Below are 17489 nucleotides of genomic sequence, written 5' to 3'. Positions count from 1 at the left end.
AACAACTCTCCGATTAACTTACCTTAGAAAAGAAGGGTAATTTTACTTCCTGTTCTTCACAGAGGGTTTCTTACCTTATTGGATACTGTCCAGAATTGGCGCTCTGATGTCATTCCATGTAATTCAATTAAAATCTGCCGAATCCTCCAGGGATCCACTGACAGTATCAGCTGATGCTCCAACTGGCCAATGTTGACACTTGCTGAGGCTAAGAAAGGAAGAGATTCCTATTTTAATGATTTAATTCAAGGGTATAAATAATCATGTAAGTACGAGTGATAATTTACTGAAATTGTGTATGTAACTATTATATTTACGGGGTTTTTATTCTTAGTATATCTATTCTAAAAACAGCTCTCATCTTCAGAACTGATTCACCAACAAAAGGTAATTTACATATTAGCTTTATCCTCAGAAAAAATTCAATACAATTTGTATTATGTCTGCATTTAAAAAAAGCATTTAATAAGGATGAAGAAAATATAAACAGAGGTAAAAATCAATATGGATAAAAAACTAACTTATATAGACAGTCTCCTACTTTTTTAACATAACGTGTTAACAAGAGCATGTATAAATAAAAGGTTAATTTTAAGTAACAAATATTTAAAATGTATGTTTATTGAAGGAAGAAGAGGAAATACTGCCTTCTCAAAGAACCATGAAATGATCATTAAAATCCTTAATTACAACTCACCTTTGAGACAGTCCTCAATTTCCAGCATTTTATGTGTTAATGTTATTCCTTTCCTTTACAACAGTTAATCAGTTTAAATCCAGTGAGTTTCAAAACTGCTAAAGTTTTGCCTTTTTGTTAAACCAACTGAATTCTCTACCTCACCCATACTAAGTTTTGAAGCCTTTTTTTTTTTTATTAATTAACAGGGCTATATTTTCTAGTTATATTTATAAATTAAAGTTAAAAACTTTTAAAAAATCACATAAATAAGGCAAAAAAGACAATAGTATTGCCAAAGCTAAATGCTTAGCCAATAGGTAGTATCACAGTGACATAGGCTGAAATGGAAGCCTGTATTTTTTATGGTCTTAGCACATTTTACCAGTCCCCTCCCACCTCTTTTGTTACCTCCCAAGAGCACATTAGCAGCAGAGTTACCTTGGTCCATTACCCTAGCTACAATCTTATATGTATATAGGCCTAACTCTCCACTAACCACAGACTCAGCAGAATCTCAGCACTTAACGGCCTAGATAGAAATATAATAACGGAAGACAGGTAGATTTCTATTAATTACCAGCATAAGTGCAAATTAAAACAAGAGGGCATCCTCAAATATACTGAGGGGCAAACGTGCCAACATTAGCTAGCAGACTGGAGAGCTAACCTGGGATGTCATAAAAGGATGTCACAGGCTTAATGCACAGGTTCACTCGAGGAGATCTCTTCCTCATCTGATCAACAAGGAGTTTCCGTTCTTCATCTTTCAGCAATGTAATGAAAAGCTCATGTGAAGAAATCATGAAAACATACTGCAGGTCTTCCAACCCCAGACACACATTCCTAGATCAGTAAGAAATATTATAGAACAAAAAAGGAGATGATTTAGTTTGGGAAAAAAAATATTAACCAATTTTGTTAACAAACCAGTTAACAAATCACCATTTCATAAACCACATTAACAATATTTTGAAATAGATTTTAAAATTCCACTTTGGTCCTTATTTAAAACTGTGATATCAATGACAATATAAGAGTAATTATACAATCATACGTATGGTGAGGCTGCACTAATCTCAACCATATTTGGTTCTCAAATATCAGTTACTGATGGTTTATAAGATATGCAGTTCAAATACAAAAAAATAAAAGATACTTTTCTCACAAGACTAAGTTCAAAGTTAAAAAAAAGAAAAAAAGAAAGGTAACTTACTTTAGAAAAGAAGCCATGTTTTCTTTCAAAGAATCTGAAGATTTTTCTAAGTTTATTGATCTTGAACATACCTACAAGTTTGAATATTTTCATTTGAGTATGGGCTTTAAAAAATATACACAAATTATGAAAAGTTACAATTTAAAAACAACTGAATTTTCCTTTTTCAGGAATATATCAATCTCAAATCTGGTTAAATTAAAAATTATATCAAAAAAATTAAAATCCATAATGAGGAGAGAGAATAAAATCTAATCATTTCACTAACTGCAGGTATTAATAAGAATAGTCTGTTTAGCATGGTATAAAGTTCTCCCAGAATTTATGAATTGTTACCAATTACATGTAGTGATAAAACTATGAGAATCAGTAGCTACTGTCAGAAAAGCAAGAGAAGATTGATCTTAGTTGCGAAGAATCAGTAATAACTAAACTAATAGCTTAAAAAATTAACCAAGGTTGAAAAAATAAACAATAAAAATAATTACAAAAACCAGTTACAAAAATATTATTTATCTACAAATATTCTAATATTATTCTGAGTTTATTCATTAGATTAGAATTCCTCCCATACATTTACAAGCCAAAATAAAACATAATTAGTATAAAAGTTCCTAACCTCAAGAAACTAATATTCTCTAAAAAGATATAGAATGTTTGTAGCTACACTGTTCATAACAGCAAAAAAGTGGAGACACAAATGGGCACTGAATAGCAAACCCAGATGAATGGACACACAAACGAGACATTCAATAGTATACCCATTCAATGGAATAGTATTCAGCCATTAAAAGGATTAAAGCAGCCAAGACCAGTTTGGCTCAGTGCATAGAGCATTAGCCTGCAGACTGAGAGGTCCTAGGTTCGATTCTGGTCAGGGGCATGTACCTTGGTTGCTGGCACATCCCCAGGGGAGGTGCAGGAGGCAGCTGATCAATGTTTCTCTCTCATCAATGTTTCTGGCTCTCTGTACCTCTCCCTTCTTCTCTGTAAAAAATCAATAAAATATATATATTTTTAAAAATAAAAGATTAGAGCAGAGGTCATCAACGGGTGGTCTATGAGGTCCGAAAGGCTGGCGACTGCTGGATTAAAGTATTAACACATGATACCACATGAATGAACAATGACAACATTAAGTTGCCTGGCCGATGTGGCTCAGTGGTTGTACATCAGCCTGCAGACTGATGTACAACCTGGGTTTAATTTCGATCAAGGGCATGTACCTTGTGTGCAAGTTTGATCCCCATGCCTCGTCAGGGCATGTGCAGGAGGCAACCAATCAATGTATCTCTCTCATATTGATGTCCCTCTATCTCTGTGTGTGTCTCTCTCCCTTCTACTATCTCTAAGAATCAATGGAAAAATATCCTCAGATGAGGATTAAAATTTTTATATTAAAACTAGTATTAAACTTGCTATCATATGTAAGATCTTATGATAAGTAACACTTGAGTGTCTTTTCATATAAGATTATTTATTCACATATAGAGAGGCATTGTACATGTGTCATGGAACAACATTTGTGGTTTAGATATCAAGACATAGGCAAACAGCCGGAACCGGTTTGGCTCAATGGATAGAGCATCGGCTTGGGAGCTGAAGGGCCCCCGGGTTCGATTCTGGTCAAGGGCATGCACCTTGGTTGCGGGCATATTCCCAGTATGGGGTGTGCAAGAGTCAGCTGATCGATGACTCTCTCTCATCGATGTTTCTAACTCTCTATCTCTCTCTCTTCCTCTCTGTACAAAAAAAAAAAAAAAAGACATAGGCAAACAGAGAAGTGGTACAGAATAGAGCTCAGAAACAGGCTATACACATTGGGTGTTCTATACAGGCAGCACGGGGACTGGAAGGAATTAAATTGACCATTCAGTAAATGGTACAGGAACAAATCAAGTCATATAATGAAAAAAAAAAAAATTTTATACTGGACCCCCACTTCACATGACATCAAAAAATCAATTATAGATTAATTAAAGACCCAAATGTAAAAAAAAAGGCTATGCTATAAGGCTTTTAGAAAATAAAGTATCAGACTATCTTCATGACTACAGGATAGGAACGCTTTCTTAAGTAACACACAGTAATCATGAAACCTTTATAAACTTTATATTAAAATTAAGAGCTTTTAAAACATTAAAAAGTTAAAGGAGAAGTCAAACTCAAAGAAGATACCTGTAATATATAAAAATGGTAAAGGACAAAGGCTATAAAGAACCACCCAAATGTCTGCAAAAAAATAATAAAATCCAATAGAAAAATAAGGCATACCACTTGAAAAAAGATACCTCAAAAGAAGAAATCTATGTGAGCAAAAAGTAAATGAAAAGCTGGTAAATTCCTTAGAGGGGAATGGAAACTTAAAACTCAATGAGATAACCATTACAATGATCTGACAGGCAAATAAAAAAATCTCAAGATGCTGACCAACGAGAATTCTCATGCATGCTGGTGGCAAAAAAAAACTTTAATATTATAAAAGTAATATTTCATATACACTTTCTCTAAGTGTATAAAGAGGTAGTATGTATTCCAAGTAGCACAATAGCAAAAAACAATAAACAACACAAATGTTTATCATCATAAGAATAAATAAAATGTGGCATTGCCATATGATGTTAAAAACACCTTATAGCAATGGAACATATTTCACCATTAGTATTAAAACACCTGCCACCTGTCATATTGCAGATCTGCACTGTCCAATATAAAAGTCATACAGCTACTGATTCTTTGAAATAAGACTAGTACAGACTGAGATCTCTAAATGAAAAAGAGATTTCAAAAAGTTAGTATGAAAAAGATTGTAAAATCTCTCAACTTTTTACACTAATTTTATGTTGAAATGATAGTATGCTGGATATATAAAATATAATTCCACTTGGAAAAAAACACTTTACAGCAATGTGAAGAAAAACAAAAAACAAAAAACCTTATGTCTGGCCCAGGCAGGTTTTGCTCAGTGTTTTGGGTTCCATTCCCAGTAAAGATGATATACCTCAAAATATTTGATACCTTAATAAAGTAATTTTTTTAAAAAAAATTATGTACCTCAGTTGCAGGGTGAATCGCTGGCCCCACTTGGGATGCATGCAGGAGGCAACCAATCAATCTGTCTTTCACACTCGATGTTTCTCTCCCCCACAACCCCATCCTTCCCAACCACTCTCTCAAAAAATAAAAAAAATAAAAATAATTGAAAAAGTATCAAGTGAAGATTAAAAGAAAACCTGTATCTGCATTCAGCAACTTGAAAAAAAAAAAAAATCTCACAAATATATGTTTAATCAAAGAAAGTGGATACATTATGTATAATTTATACAAAAGCTCTAAACAGGAAAATTACAGAATATTCTGTAAGGGTGCATATAAAGGTAATACAATGGTGAGGAAAAGCAAGGAAATGATTACCATCAAAGGCAGGACAGCGATTTTCTCAGAGGCAGAGGGATTTGGAAATAGAGCATAAGGAGGGCTTTTACAGTGCTGGTAATGCTGCACTATTTTCTCTTTATTAGGTCAAAGAAATAGCTGGTTAAACTGAACACTAATTGTTCTACTTTCCAATATAACACAGAACTAAGTGGTGCTAGTTATGCTTTATGTACTTCTCTCAATATCTATTAGAATCAAACAATAAAAGAAAGAGGCTGGAAGATCCCATAGAAGCAGACAATAGAACTGACATGAGAGGAGGTAAAGGTGTGATTTTAGAGTTTTTAGGTAAAAGGTGATAGAAAAGGTGACTGACACTTTATTTTGGATGAGAATAAAAAATGACCTGAGAAGATGAAATAGTCAAGGACAAAACTTTTGTAAAACAAAAACACTAAAGGGAGAGTAAAACAGAAGTCAATGAAGAACTAAGGAAAATCAAATAATGTAGGAGAACTAGGAAAAAGGGAAGGAAAGAGTGTAGTCTATCAGTAGTATCAATTATCAGGTCAGATGAAGACAGAAAAGAGGGCACTGGATTTGGCAACTAAGATGTCATTGGTCTTAAAGCAAAACTATAAGTCAAAAGGGGAAATAATGTCTTACCTCAAGGAGAAAGTCTATTTTCTCTTTATTAGGTCTAAGAAATAGCTGGTTAAATTGAACACTAATTGTTCTACCTTCCAATATATCACGGACTGTGTTACAGGCACAGACTTTAAAACAGATTTCATCTAGAGCTTCATTTCTGTAGAATACAAAAGTAGATCCACTAATATTTTTTAAATGAAAAAAGGTATATATTACAAAACTAAATTCACAAGAATGAACCATTTATTCTTGAGAGATTAAGATGTTAGGTTATGCAGGCACACTAGTAAATACCCGAGTCAGGGGGAAAAGCATAACAGAAAAGTTTTGAATTTATCAATGGACAAGTTAGTTACAGATTAGTTAACAGAATCATTATTCTGCTATGTATAATCTTTCCTCCCAAGCACTTTTTTATAGAACATTTAAGGGTTCCTCTGATTATGCTAATTTCCATATACTAACAAATGTGAAAGTATTGTCACAGACTTATAGGTAATTTGGAGGTTTGTTTCAGATAAACCTGAAATGCGCACTTGCTCTTTCATTCAAAAATCAAAAAGCAATTCTTGGATTTACTTACTTACCCCTGTTGAGCTTTCTGAAAGAGTTCTCTTTGTACTGACTGTCGGAACTGGACAGGTAAACGGAAGGTTGAGTTATCTTCAATGAAAATCTTTATTACCTCCTAGAACATAGACATAAAATTGTATCCATTTCAAAAATCATGCCAAAGTTTCTTTACTTTTAAAGTCTCCCTTCCCCCCAAAAAATAAAGCCTTTCCCCCAGAAATATTAAATTTAAAAATAAATTTTAAAATAAGCCTTTCTATAATAAAAATACACATTGAAGAAAAATCATAAAATGTTACATGTATTTATTTATGAATGAAAACTTGTGTAAGAGTTATTTGAGCCAACTGACAACACTTGCTGGGGAACAAGATCTTAGATGCTCCCTCCCTCATGGTTTTTAAATTAAAGATCCTGGGCCAAAGATGAGAGGTGAGAAAAGAATCCATTAGAAAGTGGCAGTGCCGCTACATTATCAGAAGTTTTAAAAAATTCTTCTCGTTCACTTTAAACACAAATTAATACAACAGACTTTAAAAATAATAACTTAAAATAATTCAGCTGGAAAAATACATGCCAAAATACTATCCTAATGAATTTAAGTGGTTTAAAATTACAGAAAACACCCACATTGTTACATACAGACTTTTTCAGCTCTTTATCAAGCAAGGGAAGAGGAGAGAAAGAAGGGGTGACAGTGTGAGGAGATGGGGAAGATTTTAGAAACCATTAACGCTGATCAACTGTTACCCCAAAAGTACTGACAAAAGTGGTTTCAAAACTCCAGGGCAACCACTGCTGCACCTCCACAGTCAAACCCTGGCCACGGGGAGAGGACTCAATTGGTACAGTTGTTCACCAACTGCCTGATCAGCACAAAACAAACACAAGATGTTCATACAGAGACTCCTATTCAAGTAGGAAAAGATGAAATATGATTTCTAATTAGAGTGATAAATAACTAAAGGGACAAATTTTAGTTACAACACAATTGCGATTTCCTCTTCCTAGCCAACTAGTTGCTACTTTGATTTACACATTTTGGCCCTTTGTTATATTCACAGTAACTTGTAACTATCTATGAGTAATATTTCTAAGGTCTTATTTGCACAGGTAGCTTCTTGAAGATTCTCTATCTTAACCATATTTAGTCCCCACCCTCCATAAGCCTTACTAGGGAAATACAACTGAAAGACCTCCAATCCTTTTTCTTCTTTTTTTTAAATTTTAATTTCTTTATTGATTAAGGTATTACATATGTGTCTTCATCCCTCCATTAACCCTCAACCCCCGCCCTCTCACTCATGTCCTCACTCCCCTGGTGCTCATGTCCACTGGTCAGGCTTATATTCATGTATATAAGACCTCCAGTCTTTAATAAATGCATCTGCATCTAATTCATCCTAAAGAAAGTTTTTCTTCCCTAGATTAAAGCACAACAATTTTTTTTTAATGGCCAGAGGGAGGGAAAGAAAGTATTAGCCACTCTTTTCTTCTATTTTCGGGGAGGGGGGGGGAGAGGGGAAAAAGGAATAATTCTAGTTGAAAAGAATGTACAAAAAAGTTGGACTAAAGCACATTTGGAGACACAAAACTAAAGGTATGCTATAGCTATTTCATTTCATGATTCCTGTTTTGGTTAAACATGAAGGCACTGTTCACCTTTGAGAATAAAGGCTTTCCAATAGAAGATTTTAAAGTACAAATTCTAATTCCCAGTGATTCTCATTACAAAACTAAATATATATATCCACAGGGGGCATGCCGGGGGGTGTGGATAAAAAATCTCAACAGACTACTTTACGCCCTTTGCATGAGTAACATTAAAATAATGACCAGGCTCGTTGGCAAAGTGGGTTCTGCAGCCTGCCACCCAAACTACCGGAACGGCCTTGCTCACCTCCTCCTCCAGTCTGAATATCTGCAGGGACTACAGTAAGGCTAGGCTAGAAGGTTACACTTTCAAATCAGACACAAAACTTCAGTCTCCACATAGAATATTTGCTAAATGAAGTAAGTCAGAAAAAGACAAATACCATATGATTTCACGCATATGTGGCATCTAAAAAGCAAAATAAACAAGCAAAAGAAGCAAACTCATAGATACAGAGGACACTTCAGCCGGCTTTCCTCTGGTGAGACATTTTCTAGGCACCAGGCATACAAACGGTAGCCAGGTGGGAGGGGGGCTAGGTGACAAGGTGAAGGGATTAAGGAGTACAGACAGTTATAAAATAGTTATGGGATGTAAAGTACAGCTTAAGGAATATACTCAATAATATTCTAAGAACTATACATGGTGTCAGGTGGGTGCAAGATTTACTGGGAGAATCACTTTGTAGTTATATAAATGTATAACCACTATGCGGTATAGCTGAAATGAATACAAGACTGAATGTCAACTCTAATTTAAATTTTAAAAAACTTTAGGCTACATAGCACTAAAAGTTCGCTACCTGTAATTTAAAAAGTTTAAAGTTCTGCAAATGGTTTCTTATAGAACTCACTTAAAATGGGCAAACTGTATAACTTCAAGAGAGGATAATATCAATTATAGTCAGCATTTTTATAGTGCTTTGCCTCAGAGTCTATAAGCAGTAACTTCTCACTTAATTCCCACAAGAAGCCTATGAAATTAAATAATTACTACCACTATTTTATAGGCCAATCGCACAGTTTGACTTGCTACAAATCACATAAAGAATAAACGATAGTGCCAGGATTCAAATTCAGTTCTATCTAGCTTCCAAAATTTTCAACTACGCTACTGCAACTCCATCGTTAAGACTTACCTTATAGTTGCCAGATCTCAAACAAATATGGACTTGACTATATGGAGTTAACTGTTGAGATGTAATGTCAGAAGAAGGTACGAGAACATCACATGCTTGACAATAGCCAGCTAGGCGCTTCTCATCTATGGTACAATGAAGAGATAATGAACCTATCTGTAAAGTAAGAGGTATATGTCATTATCCATCAGTGCAACAGAAACAGCAGTCTAACACCCACTTAGTGCATCTGAACAACACAAGAAAATGCTAAAGAAGACTTCAGGGCTGGAGAAAACATAGAAAATATAAAGGTTAAAAGTTTAGAACAGGGGTCAAAAAAACGATTGCTCATGGGCCAAATCAAGCCTGCGGACTATTTTTGTATAACCCTTGAGCTAAGAATGATTCTTTGTGTCTTAAAGGGGAAAAACAACAAATGAGAATATGCAACAAATACTGTGTAAGGTGGACAAAATCTAAAATATCTACTATGTGGCCATTTACAAAAAAGTTTGCTGACTCCTGGTTTAGTTTTCAGGCCAACATACAGGTAGACATTATAACTCTAAGGTATGACAAGTAAGAATCTGATTAACAGAGTAAATGTTGTTAGAAACTTAAAATATTTAAAAATTCATAATACTTGGCAGAAATTTACAAAACAGAGAAAGCTCACTCTTCACTCAACTAAAAAGGACAGGAATGCTTCTACCAAAACAGAAACATTGTTTTAAAGACTTTTTTTTTAAATTTAAAGCTTTAAATTACTCTCCCTAAATACCGTAAAATTAGAAATTGGAAGAGTTCCTCAGGCAAAGTAAAATGAGGATTCCCAATGAGTCCAGATTAGAATTAACATAGATCACTGGGGAATTTAAAGGTTTTCTCTGGTGAAAAAAGGAGACGGAAGCGGGACATTTTCTAGGTACCAGGCATGCTAAAACAGTTATACACTAAAAATTTCAGTTGTCTGAACCATAAAAAGAAAAATGCAAATGAAAAACACTTGAAAGGTTTATCCTTATTAAGAACTAAGAAAACACAAAAATTTTAAAGATTCTATATTCGACTCATCAAATTAGCAATTTATAAAAGAAACTCACTGCTGATGTGAGTACTCTTAGAGAAAGATACCTTGCAAAGCAATGGGGTTTACAGCCTATGAGATGTGAGTGAGCCCAGAGCGGCTCAGCTAGCTGAGTGTCCTCCTGTGCACTAACAGTTGTCGGTTTGATTCCCGGCTCTGGGTTCCACCGCCAGCTGGGGCACTTAGAGAAGGCAGCCAATCAGTGCTGCTTTCTCTCTCTCTCTCTTCTCTTTCCTCTAAGCATGTACGTGGGTGAGGATTGGGAAAAATAAAGTAACCACTGGAAGTGGCAATTCTACCTGCAAGAATTTAACTTGAAAGCATCTAAAATCCAAAGAAAAAAATTATGCTTGGAGTTATAAAATTGATGCTTTGTAATAAATAAAACCAGTAAACAACCTAAATGCCCTAACATCAGGGAAATGAAGCAAATCACAGAATAGAATACATTGTAAATGTCTACTCAAAGATGTAAGCAAGACACAAAGTAGTATATACAGAATAATCTTAATTGTATAAAAACATACAGAAAGAATAAAAACCAGAAGAAAATAAGCTAAAATGACAACAGGGGTTACTTCTGCTCAGTAGTGGTATAGATTTTAACAACTGTTTTCAGTATTTTTTTTTTTTTTAACTTGGCAGAGTTACTACAATAAACACCGTTTATCAAAAAAATTAAAGCCAAAAAATATACAATATTGTAAAGGATTGAATATTATGTGTCTGGAATGACGGTATTTACCTCTGCAATTAATTCTTTGGTTCTAAAAAATTTTTCTCTGGCATTTTCATAGGCAGCTGAGTTTGTAGAGCCTTGCTGGAAGTATGCTGCACCCAGATCATAGCACACCTGAAATGGTAGTGAACACCAATTTGTTTAGTCATTTTTCAAGTATTTAAAGGCTGACAAAATCCAAAATTATCTTTATGTCAGCAAAACACAGGTACATCCATAAGAAAGCATTTCAACGAGAAGTGAATTAATTACTTTTGTCACAAACAACAGAAACCAACTCTGATGAAGCAGAAAATAGATTTAGCAGGAAGATTTCAAGTGGCCAACAGAATTATTGATAAGGTCAAAGCTTCAGGCTTGAAAAACAAAGGGGCAAGGGAGGCAAGCAGTCAGGACATGAACCACACTGGTCTCATATATTCAAGCCGGGTAAGGATGGAGAGCTAGCTTTTGGAATTTTTAGCTCTTTTACAGAAGCAAGCTCCGCCTCCTCCCATCAAATTTCAGATGGTAGAGCTCTTCTAAAGTAGACGAGGGGAGGCGATGTCGGGGAATCACTCCACAAGTGTGAGGAGGGGCCCGCTGGTGTGGCTCAGTGGTTGAGCGTCGATCTATCACCCAGGAGGTCACCATTCGACTCGGTACCAGAGCACATGTCCGGGTTGCGGGCTCAGTCCCCAGTGGGGGCGTGCAGGAGGCAGCCCATCAATGTTCCTTTCTCACATTGATGTTTCTCTCTCTCTAAAATCAATAAAAGTATGTTAAAAATAACAGTATAAATAAGGCCTACGTTCTTTTTTTTTTTTAAAGTCTAACACCATTGCCCAGCCAAAGTGGCTCAGTGGCTGAGGATCAACCTATGAACCAGAAGGTCACGGTTCAATTCTCAATCAGGGCACATGCCCAGGTTGCAGGCAGCCAATTGATGATTGTCTCTCATCAATGTTTCTCTTTCAACCTCTCCTTTCCTCTCTCTAAAATCAATAAAAATACACATCTTTTCTAACGCCCTAGCCAGTTTGCCTCAGTACATAGAGCATCAGCCAACAGACTGAAGGGTGCCAGGTTCAATGCTGGTAGCCCAGATGCAGGCTCAATCCTTACTGGTTGTGGCTCATATAGGAGGCAACAAATCAATATGTCTCTCTCACATTGATGTTTCTTTCTCTCCCCACCTGCCACTCTCTCTAAAATAATCAATGGAAAAATATCCTTGGGTGAGAATTAACAACAACAAAATAATAAATAATGGGATGATTCCGTAAGATTTCCAAAAATTTGACATGCACTAATTAAACACTGAAATATACCTGACACTGCATCTCCTCGGTTTTGATTTTCAATCCAGCTGTAGAGCTCTCGGTTTCTCCATTCACCATGCCTGGCTCCATGGCCAACAAATCTAACGTTCTCATTGTGTGGACGTAAAGATCCTTGTTCAGTTTAAGGGCTGCCTCCAGTACCAAAATAGAATCAGAAGCTTGTTCTTTTAGCTATAAACATTCAAAAACCAAATTATTGAAATACAAAATGCAGCAATGGACTATGTTAATCAAAATACATTTATAGGATACTTATTAGCTTAATGTACTAAGCTATTAAAATAATTTTTAACTCAAGAGAAATGCAATTAAATTTGTTAAAATAGTTATCTTAAAGTTTAAAAAAACTTTCTGTAGATGCTAAATACAGAATTACAGAGATCATTTTTAAATTATGGCAACTCACAGATTTCTACTTTTATATTACTAGATTAATTAAAAAATATATCTGTTGTATTTTTCTAACTACAAAAATAACTTAAAAAATATAAGTAATGTTTATTGTAAAAATTTTAGAGTATATAAAGATGTCATCTCTGCTAAAGTATTACAAAATATACAACAACAGAATTGGTAGTAAAGCACTCTATCATTAACATTGAAAATCTGTACAAGTTACCATATTAGCGAGCTGCGTTCAAACACTGAAAACCTAAATGTCACTGCACCTAGACCTTGCCAACTCTCACATGCCTAAGGTTAGGAGAAGCATCTAAATATGCTCTACATGTCCCAGAATGTTAAAGCATAACTGATGCCAACACTCACCACTTTCAAAATATTTTCTGTTAGCTCTTTCTCCTGTTGCATCTGATTCATACTAAAAGAGATATAATTGCAGAATAACAAACGTCACTCAAAGAACTGAAAATTCAAAACTTAAAAGCATCATTCTTGAAAACAAGATTTTAATAAAAATGTTTTCATGCTATTTTTCATGCTTAAAAAAAATTCAATTAAAATGTTCATTTACCATTATTTTCTCATATGTTTCACATTAAAAAAACACACCTCAATTAAAGAATAAAACTTACTGGCAGCAAAAGCTTATTTATTTCAAGTAAGAAACTATGGTCTCTAGCTCCAATTTTAATAAGCTGCCACCTAGGATTTAAGAATTAGGCTTAAAATTACAGAAATGGCCCTAATTGGTTTGGCTCAGTGGACAGAGCGTCGGCCTGAGGACTGAAAGGTCCTGGGTTCGATTCCGGTCAAGGGCATGTACCTTGGTTGCAGGCACATCCCAGTAGGGGGATGCAGGAGGCAGCTGATCGATGTTTCTCTCTTTACTGTTTCTAACTCTCTATTCCTCTCCCTTCCTCCCTGTAAAAAAATCAATAATATATATTTTTTTAAATTACAGATATGATCAAACTTTTGTAGTAACTCTTGCACTCTAAAATAATATTTACATACATATAGTTCCCCCCATAAAAACAAATATATCTTCAAGTAAGTTTAATTAAATGAAAAACAAAACAAAACTTAGTATTGTGAAGGTCAGCTAATCCTTATTAAGATGAAAGGCACAATTCACAAAGCACTCCTCCTCCTTCAGAGAGCTCTACACTAATACCCAGAACACTGCATGACTCTCTCTCTAACTCCTCTAACTCCAGCTTCTGAGGAAGGCCTCCTGCCCTCTACCACTTATGTAGAAGTTATTAAAAATTTGCAAAATTTTTTTAATCTGATAAAAACATTTCCAAGTAAGGATTATAAGAAAAAAGTGCCAAGTAAGAATTATATCTGCCAACTTACACACTTAATTGAGGAGGTCCAGGTTTTGCCTGTTTGACAGGAAAACTACTTTGAACGATTGTCCTAATTGCCCTGAAGAAAACACAGGAAAGAGAAAATTTAATACATTATAATGTCACTTCAATTATTTCTTCAAGTATTTCTTAGAAGATTCATAGTTTGAATTAACATAAAAACTTTCTAAATCATCCACAATCATTTTACATCAGAATGCTTTCCATCAGACTCATTTCCCAAGGTCCTCTGAGAGAGCTATGAAGTAAAAGGAACCCTGCCATGCACACACTGAAAGCTAAGTGAAATTAAGCGGGGGCTGCCCCACACGGTTTAGGTTTATAAAAAAGATTATGCTCTCCATCCTGGGAGCACACCTGAACCTTCCCCCGTCCCTTCTTTTCCCCCAGAGGCATGCATCTCCTGAACTCTAAGGTCTCTGTGAGACTTGAAACCAAGGGAGCAACGGGCAGCAGCAGCTCGACCTGGGCTCACCCTGGGATCCTGTCTCCGAGGCCCCCTTTTCTCTGACTTCTCAGCGAGCCGAAGCAGCCCCACCTAGTTTCATTTCTTTCCTATAACGTTTTTAAAGAAACAAAGCAATCCTGGATAGGCTCTCGCCTGTTGCTTCTATCCTAAGCCCTTTCTTGTCCCAGCTTTAATAAATGTACTCTCAAATTTTTTTTTTTTTATTTTTTTTATTTTTTTTTTTTTTACCATCTATTGTAGAGGAGGATAGCCATGGCAGTGGTTGGAGGTAAAGTGGCCAGATCCATGTCTACATGCTTTGTCCCGGGAGGAACTTTACTGACGCACAGTAGTTCATTCAGCAGCATATTCAATACTGGAACAGACAAACTTAAAAGAAAGAATCAAAGGTACATGTTGGCTGCATAAAAAGCACAAAATATACAACTGAGTGTCTTTACTGCAAAGAATTACATTGTTAAAAGGACTAAATTACATTGTTAAAAGGGATGTTTCTCTCTCACTGATGTTTCTAGCTCTCTAGCTCTCTCCCTTCCTCTGTGTAAAAAAATCAATAAAATATATATTTTTTAGAAACAAAAGAAAAATTGAAACACTTAAAACCTGATAAGTGAGAATTTAATTTAGTCACATCAAATCATTATCACCATTAACTGCCTTGATATTAATAGTTTTTACTCTAAAAGGTGATTTAAGCCGAAACCGGTTTGGCTCAGTGGATAGAGCGTCGGTCTGCGGACTGAAAGGTCCCAGGTTCCATTCTGGTCAAGGGCATGTACCTTGGTTGCGGGCACATCCCCAGTGGGGGGTGTGCAAGAGGCAGCTGATCGATGACTCTCATCAATGTTTCTAACTCTCTACTGTATCTCTCTCCCTTCCTCTCTGTAAAAATCAATAAAAAATATTTTAAAAATAGATAAAAGGTGATTTAAATTCATCGAACACTCAAATACTTTCTTATAAAATACTTGCATATTTTATAAAAAATATACAGAAAAATAACTTTCATTTTAAAGGCTAGTATCATAAAAGCATATATAAAAATAAACCAAGCTTTCTAAATAATACGTCAAAATAAATTTCTTCCTTTTTACTCATTTGTAAAATACTTTTGGATCCCACTATTTTATTGAGGGCCTTCAGGTGAGGGTTAAGGGCTGGGAGGACAAGCCAATCTGACATCCTCAGCCTGGCCAGAATCTCCCCAGCTTCAGAGCCACCAAAGCAATAAACTTCGTTTGAATCTTGCATACCTTTTCTCTAATATGTCCAAGTCCCACTTCAAATGTGCAGCAACTTTAAGAGCAAGTAGTTTCAAAATGCGGTTTCTCTTGTTATCAGGTGGCGGCTGAACTTGGTTTTGTTCATTAACTGAAGGTTTGGAAGCCTGTTCCAAAAACTGAACTATAAGTTGAACCGGCGCAGGATCTAGGATTTAAAAGAAAATAAACTCTTAAAATTAAGTTGAAATTAGGAAGATGCAAAGGGGTTTACCGTTTTGGTTTATGGCAACAAAAGAAACGCAAGCAGCTGTGTAGTTGTAATGACTGCGGGATATGATATATAAGAATTGTTCCTGAGGAAAGGGGGGGAGTTCAGGAAGAGGAGTGAAGAGGAAGAGATAAAGAGGAGTATTCAGGCCGAAACCAGTTTGGCTCAGTGGATAGAGCTAGTCGGCCTGCGGACTGAAGGGTCCCAGGTTTGATTCCGGTCAAGGCCAGGTACCTGGGTTATGTGCACATCCCTGGTGGGGGTGTGCAGGAGGCAGCTCATCGATGTTTCTAGCTCTCTATCCCTTTCCCTTCCTCTGTAAAAAATGTATAATAATACACACACACACACACAAAAGGAGTATTCAGCCCTAGCCTGTCTCAGTGGACAGAGCGCCGGCCTGCAGACTGAAGGGTCCCAGGCTCAGTTCGTCAAGGGCACATGCCGGAGTTTGGGGCTCCATCCCCATTTGGGGGTGTGCTGGATGGAGGCAGCTCATCAATGATTCTCTCTCATCACTGAAGTTTCTCTCTCTCTCCCTCTCCTTTCCTCTCTGAAATCAACAATTTTTTTTTTTTTAAGGAGTATGCACATGCAGAAGAAAGCGATGGCCAGGTAAGAGCATGGCCGCAGATTTCCAATCCAGCCAATAGTCACTGTCCACACTGGAGGATGGGTGAAGCCACCAGCATGGCTGTGTTAAAACTTAACTCGTCTGACTTGCACCAACTCCCTCTCTGCACCTGCACAACAGAGCTAACACCACTGACTCACAGGGATGTTAGGGAGAACGAATTCAATGAGAGAAACCTCAGAAGCATTAAGCGCGGCGCCTGGCACCCAGAAGGCACTGGAATGGGTGTTTGTCAAAAGCAATGAACGGAAAGAATGTAACACAGGTAAAAATGCACACCAACTCCAGTACACAGTAGTTTTCCATCCGTGAAAGCCAGTCTCTGAGGCTGAACCAACCACATCTGGATTCCAACTTGAACCAGCAAAGTCCTACCGAAAAAATGTCCCTTTTCCTACCAGCACCTTTCCAGAAAAACCCAGCAAGCCAACCTTCCTCCCGGGGCAGCCGCCATCTTGCAGAAGGATGGCACTTCCTGTTTTCAAAGGTTTTCTCCTTGTAACGTGTAGTCCCACTTTGTAATATATAATTAAGACTCAGGCCAAAACCTGTGTGGGTCAGTGGATAGAGCGTCGGCCTGCGAACTGAAAGGTCCCAGGTTCGATTCCGGTCAAGGGCATGTTCCTTGGTTGCGGGCACATCCCCAGTGGGGGGTGTGCAAGAGGCAGCTGATCGATGTTTCTCTCTCATGGATGTTTCTAGCT

General features: G+C 36.4%; 1 protein-coding gene across 4 annotated transcripts in view; it reads right to left on the bottom strand.

Annotated features, from left to right (window-relative positions):
* INTS8 (integrator complex subunit 8) overlaps nucleotides 1-17489 on the bottom strand; it is a 34218-nt gene that overhangs the window by 15978 nt on the left and 751 nt on the right. For 3 of the 4 annotated variants that reach the window (XM_036436527.2, XM_036436528.2, XM_036436529.2), the window contains exons 2-13: nucleotides 15914-16088; nucleotides 14889-15029; nucleotides 14178-14249; nucleotides 13185-13236; nucleotides 12405-12587; nucleotides 11101-11208; nucleotides 9287-9442; nucleotides 6509-6609; nucleotides 5937-6078; nucleotides 1893-1963; nucleotides 1347-1522; nucleotides 75-208 (exon numbers count right to left, since the gene is read on the bottom strand). In XM_036436527.2, the coding sequence (XP_036292420.1) occupies nucleotides 75-208; nucleotides 1347-1522; nucleotides 1893-1963; nucleotides 5937-6078; nucleotides 6509-6609; nucleotides 9287-9442; nucleotides 11101-11208; nucleotides 12405-12587; nucleotides 13185-13236; nucleotides 14178-14249; nucleotides 14889-15029; nucleotides 15914-16088 (1511 nt within the window). The remainder of the gene's footprint in view (nucleotides 1-74; nucleotides 209-1346; nucleotides 1523-1892; nucleotides 1964-5936; nucleotides 6079-6508; nucleotides 6610-9286; nucleotides 9443-11100; nucleotides 11209-12404; nucleotides 12588-13184; nucleotides 13237-14177; nucleotides 14250-14888; nucleotides 15030-15913; nucleotides 16089-17489) is intronic. The other variant, XM_036436530.2, reaches the window with a different exon arrangement.

This window comes from Pipistrellus kuhlii, unplaced genomic scaffold (genome assembly GCF_014108245.1).
Source record: "Pipistrellus kuhlii isolate mPipKuh1 unplaced genomic scaffold, mPipKuh1.p scaffold_m20_p_14, whole genome shotgun sequence".
NCBI classification, from domain to species: domain Eukaryota; kingdom Metazoa; phylum Chordata; class Mammalia; order Chiroptera; family Vespertilionidae; genus Pipistrellus; species Pipistrellus kuhlii.
Note: the sequence above shows the minus strand (reverse complement) of the source record. Positions and strands in the feature narration are given on the sequence as shown.